The sequence below is a fragment of the Numida meleagris genome, chromosome 12, assembly GCF_002078875.1.
Source record: "Numida meleagris isolate 19003 breed g44 Domestic line chromosome 12, NumMel1.0, whole genome shotgun sequence".
Lineage (NCBI taxonomy): Eukaryota > Metazoa > Chordata > Aves > Galliformes > Numididae > Numida > Numida meleagris.
The window spans coordinates 810,589-815,276 of NC_034420.1; the positions used below are offsets into that span (position 1 = coordinate 810,589).

Sequence of the window (4,688 nt, forward strand, 5' to 3'; positions counted from 1 at the left end):
TGCGCTTTCCCCGTCGCTGTCTCTTCTCAACCTCGTGCATGCACTGACTGCAGTGTAGCAATGCTGGACTTGGCTTCAAGGAGTTCTGCTGCAGAAATATGTGCCTCTGCCCCTTGCTGGGGCCTGGCATAGGGTGTCTGGCACTGCTGCTCTCAGCATCTGTGGGGTTTCTTGCATAAGCTGTGGCAGCACAGTGAAAGTAGCCAGGGTGGAGAAGAAGAGGGTGGAGTGCCTGTTTCTGACAGCACTGACCACTGCCCCACACAGGGCTGCCTGGTCAGGCCCTCTGCTTCCTCAGGGCCGCTCCTGCTATGGGATAGTGAGAGGGTGGAGATGATTTTGGGAGGATGTGCAGGGCCCCTGCTGGGACCTGGGGCCCTCAGACAGGTCCTGGAAAGACAGAGGGCTGAGGGGAAGCAGCACTCTGCTGCTGTGTGCACCAGCAGCTCCTGGCTGTGTCTTGATCCATCATGTGCTCCATCATGGCCCTGCTGCAGAGCCTTGGCTGGAGTAGGGGTAAATAAGTGAGTAAGAAACAATGGATTAATGTAGTGCTCAGAAGCTGCCTGATATGATGAGGAGAAATCAGGTTGACAGTGCAGGAGAAGAGAGGGCTTCATCGGGACTGCAGCAAGCAGGTCAGCCTTCCCAAGTGCCATGCTAGGCCAGCACAGGGCCTGGGCACAGGGGAGAAGCTCAGCCCCAGCTCTGTGCATGGAGCTCCCCTGCCCAGGCCAGGTGTGCTCTGTGCCCAGGGCCAACGCGGGTGGGCACCTGACCCAGGGTGCTCACGATGCACCCACCCCACCATGGGTGCTGGCAAGCAGTGCTCCAGCAGCCAGCAGGTGCCAGTGGACAGCAGTGCTGGACGTGCGCAGAAGGTGGGATGTAGCAGACGCAAACGTACACGTGCATGTGTACACAGGCACCAGCAGGAGTGGTCCACACCACACGAGTGCCAGCAGCAACACTGGGTTGCCTCATGCTTACTGCACAGGGCAGAAAGCCAGTGCCCAGCCATGGTGCTAAGGCAGGCAGGGCCATGCCTGCCTACCACACCTCAGCCACTGTGAGATCCCAGCAAGCTGCCGGTGGGAAAGGAAACCTCTGAAAAATCCCATTAACAGCAGCCAGGAGTAGGGGGAAGTGGGAGGCCCCGGTGCTGGCTTGCTATGATCACAGTGTCCACCAGCATGCAACGGGGGAGCATGGAAGGCAGGACGTCCCCAAGGGCACCCCTGTCCCCGTCTCCTTTCTTCCTCAAAGCTCAACGTGGAAGGTAGCTGCCACATGACAGAGGCAGCCGGCAGACAAAATAAGCCAACACGGGCTTTGCAGCAGGGTTTATTAAATCTGCCACGTAACAGCCACTACAGCAGAGCTGCCAGTGTGACGCAGGGGGTGGCACAGGTCCATCCGTGGCCCCAGGGGAACTCGTATCTATTGCGCCCTCCGGGCCATCAGCATCTCCCTGATGTTATCTTCTGCTTCTTTCACGCTCCGCTCCAGGTAGGACTTCTTCTGCTGCAAGGCAGAAACCCAGAGGAAAGTTAATGTCTGGCCTGGCACCAGCAGCAGTGAGCACGTCCACGGCAGAGCTCCAGCACTGCCGAGTGCACTGGACATGGCGCTTCCCCAGGAGGGAGATCATTCCCAGAGGCATCCTGGAAGTGTCAGCATTTTGCCATTCCGGCTGGGCAGTGCTCACACAGACTGAATTTTGTTCCCTCTGAAACCTCCTCAGAGTTGCTGAGCTGTATCAACAGCGGAGCTGCAAAGGGTTTGCTAAATTAACTGCAGCACTGAAGAAAAGGAAATGAGATCCCATCATATTTGAAGCCCAGAGATAAATTAATGCACCACAACATGCTTGAGCTGCCATCAGCAGTGGCACTGAAACTCCTTCACACTCAGGTTAAGAAGGTTCTTTCCCAGCTGGGCGTCCTCAGAAACCAGACCCTCCTTTCTATCTGCTGCGTGTTCAGAAATCCCCCGCTGTCACCACAAAACGTGTGTTTCTTTAATCATCTCTCATTTTCCTGGGCTTGGCAGGGAAGCAGACTGAAGCTGTGCATCCTAAGATTGGAATTCAGCAGACAGCATTTTTTCCTGCTAGTCTGGGTTCTCCTAGGTGACTGGAAAATCTGAACTTGGCTCTCCTGACTATTTTCTCAGGGTTTCTAAACAACAGGCACAACAGTCTCTCATGGGTGCCAGGCCTGCAGAATGCGTTCCTGCCCCTTTGCCACCAGAGCTGCCCCTGGTCCAGGGCACGCCAGCGCCTGGTGCTTCAGCAGAGCCCACTGGGACCACTGTGGGCAATGCTCCCAGGGTGGGCCTGCCAGCGGCTCAAGACGAGTCTCCTTCACGCTGTCCCCATGAGCTCAGTGCAGCCCCACGCTGGGAGGTGCTGGCAGGGTGATCCTTAACATCCCAGGAGGTGGGCCTCAGCCTGGGGCATCACAGAGCCATTTGTGTTGGAAGGGACCCCTCAAGGCCATCCAGTCCCTGCAGTGCACAGGGACACCCACAGCTCCATCAGGAGCTCAGAGACCCATCCAGCCAGACCTTGGGTGTCTGCAAGGACAGGGCACTGCCACATCTCTGGCCACCCTGTGCCAGAGCCTCCCTGCCCTTACTGTAAGAAACTTTTTCCCTATTTCTGTCTAAATCTTTTAGTTTTAAACAGTTTCCCTCATCACAGCAGACCCTGCTAAGGAGTCTGTCCCCTTCCTTCTTACAGCCCCTTTAGATACTAAAAGGCCGCTCTCAGTTCTCCCAAAGCCTTCTCTTCTCCAGCTGCACAGACCCAGCTCTCTCAGCCTGTCCTCATAGGGAGGTGTTCCATCCCCGGGATCATTTTTGTGGCCCTCCTCTGGATGCACTCCAGCAGCTCCGTGTCCCTCCTCTGCTGAGGACCCCCCACGTGGACGCAGCGCTCCAGGTGAGGTCTCACAGCACAGAGCAGAGGGGCAGATCCCCTCCCTCGCCCTGCTGGACACACTGCTTTGGATGCACCCAGGTTATGGTTTGCTCTCTGAGCTGTGAGGGCATATCTCCATCAAACCACTTCCCAACCACAGGCAGAGGAATCCAGTACAACGTGAATGACCTACAAATCCCACCAGCACTAAGAAGAGCTGTGCTGCTCCCAGCATTGCCCAGGTATGCACAGGGCCACGCCAGTGGTTGGACAGAAGGGTGCTGCTAGGGGTGCTCACCTCCAGCCCTGCCTTACTGGAGCAGAGCAGCAGCAGGGCTCAGACCCAGTGGGAGCTGGGTGATGTGGCCACCAGCAGCTGGTGCTGGCCTGTGCTCATGGCACCTTGCTGCTAGTGGAGGTCCAGGTTGGCTGGGTGTGTGCAAAGGGACAGTGACTGTCAGCAGCAGAAGGCTGGCAAAAAATGCCAAGTGGGTGCTCTGCTAATGGCCTCAACTAAAAGCTGTGAGAATGCAGGGAGCTGGGGTGTGTGACGCAGAAGCAAACCCATTCACACACGGTGCAGTCCTGCTGCCATCTGCACTCCCACAGCTGACCCACAGCGACCCTTCCGTATGCCCGCCTGAAATTCCCATGCCGTGAGGACATCCCCTCCGCTCCCATTTCTAAACACTGAAGAACTTTCATTTAAACAGTAAAGGTTGTTAACAACAGCTAGGGCCAGGGGTACAGCAAAGGGCTCCTTGTCTCCCTGATGTGGTCGCAGACACGTGGGATGCCTCTTGCTACAAGAGCTGCTTTTCAGGAAGCCTCTGGGAGGCGGCCTGGCGTGGGTCCCTGCTTGGATGCCTTGCTGGCGCTGATGCACAAGCAGGGCAGGACGACCCTGGCCACCACTGTTCCCATGCTGCTTTGTGTGATGCTGAGGGACTTCACATCGTGGGACAGGGACTCCAGCCTGCCCTCCCCAAGCAAGAGGGGCTCAGGCAGGGACCAGGCTTGGCACACTGCTGCCATGGGGACGGTGCCCATGTGGATCCCTACACAGGGTTGTGCTGCTGGGGGAAACTGGCAGCCCTGAGCAGGCCAAGATTCCAGGGATTTGTATTTCCAAGATGCACGGCTGAAGAAAAGTGTTCCTTCCTGGGGAGCTGTAGCATGGCTTCTGCTTAGGTAATTCCAGGAGGAGCAGGAACTTGTACCAATCCCCTTCTCACCACAATTACCGGGGTCTAGACAGGAAACTCAGCGTCTCTGATGCTCCTTCCCGGGGAGCAGTGCTGTGAGCCAGCGGGGCTGACACATCCCCACCCATCCAGGCTGCCATGTGGGGCTGGTAGCATGGCTCTGAAGTCATCCTTGAACCTGTTCCAGCCTGGCTGGCCCAGCTGGGCTGCCCATAGCCACTAGCTGTGCAAGAAACGCCCTCTGCAGCCTGCCAGACCCCACCTCCAGAATTCCTGCACCTGATACTGCTTGGCATTAAAGGAATTATGAAACTGCACACTTGGAGGCATTAAGTGCATTGGCTTTTTGGGAGCACTTTCTCCAGCTCTGCTCTCTGTCAGCTGCTTTCCACTCCCAAGAGTTCAGAACACCACCTCACTGCTGTGATCACCATTTCTAGCATCTCCCACGCAGGGAGGAACGACCTGAGGCTGCAGCCCCAGTGGTGCTCAAAAAGCCTTTGCTGCAGGAGGAGCAGGAGGTGGCCCAGAAGGCAGCTGACAGGTACACCCTTTTCTGG

General features: G+C 56.9%; 1 protein-coding gene across 1 annotated transcript in view; it reads right to left on the reverse strand.

Moving 5' to 3' along the window:
* Positions 1,317–4,688, reverse strand: part of PFDN1 (prefoldin subunit 1) — a 32,220-nt gene continuing 28,848 nt past the window's right edge. The window contains exon 4 of the mRNA XM_021410107.1: positions 1,317–1,524. Coding sequence (XP_021265782.1) covers positions 1,441–1,524 — 84 coding nt within the window. The 3' untranslated portion in view covers positions 1,317–1,440. The remainder of the gene's footprint in view (positions 1,525–4,688) is intronic.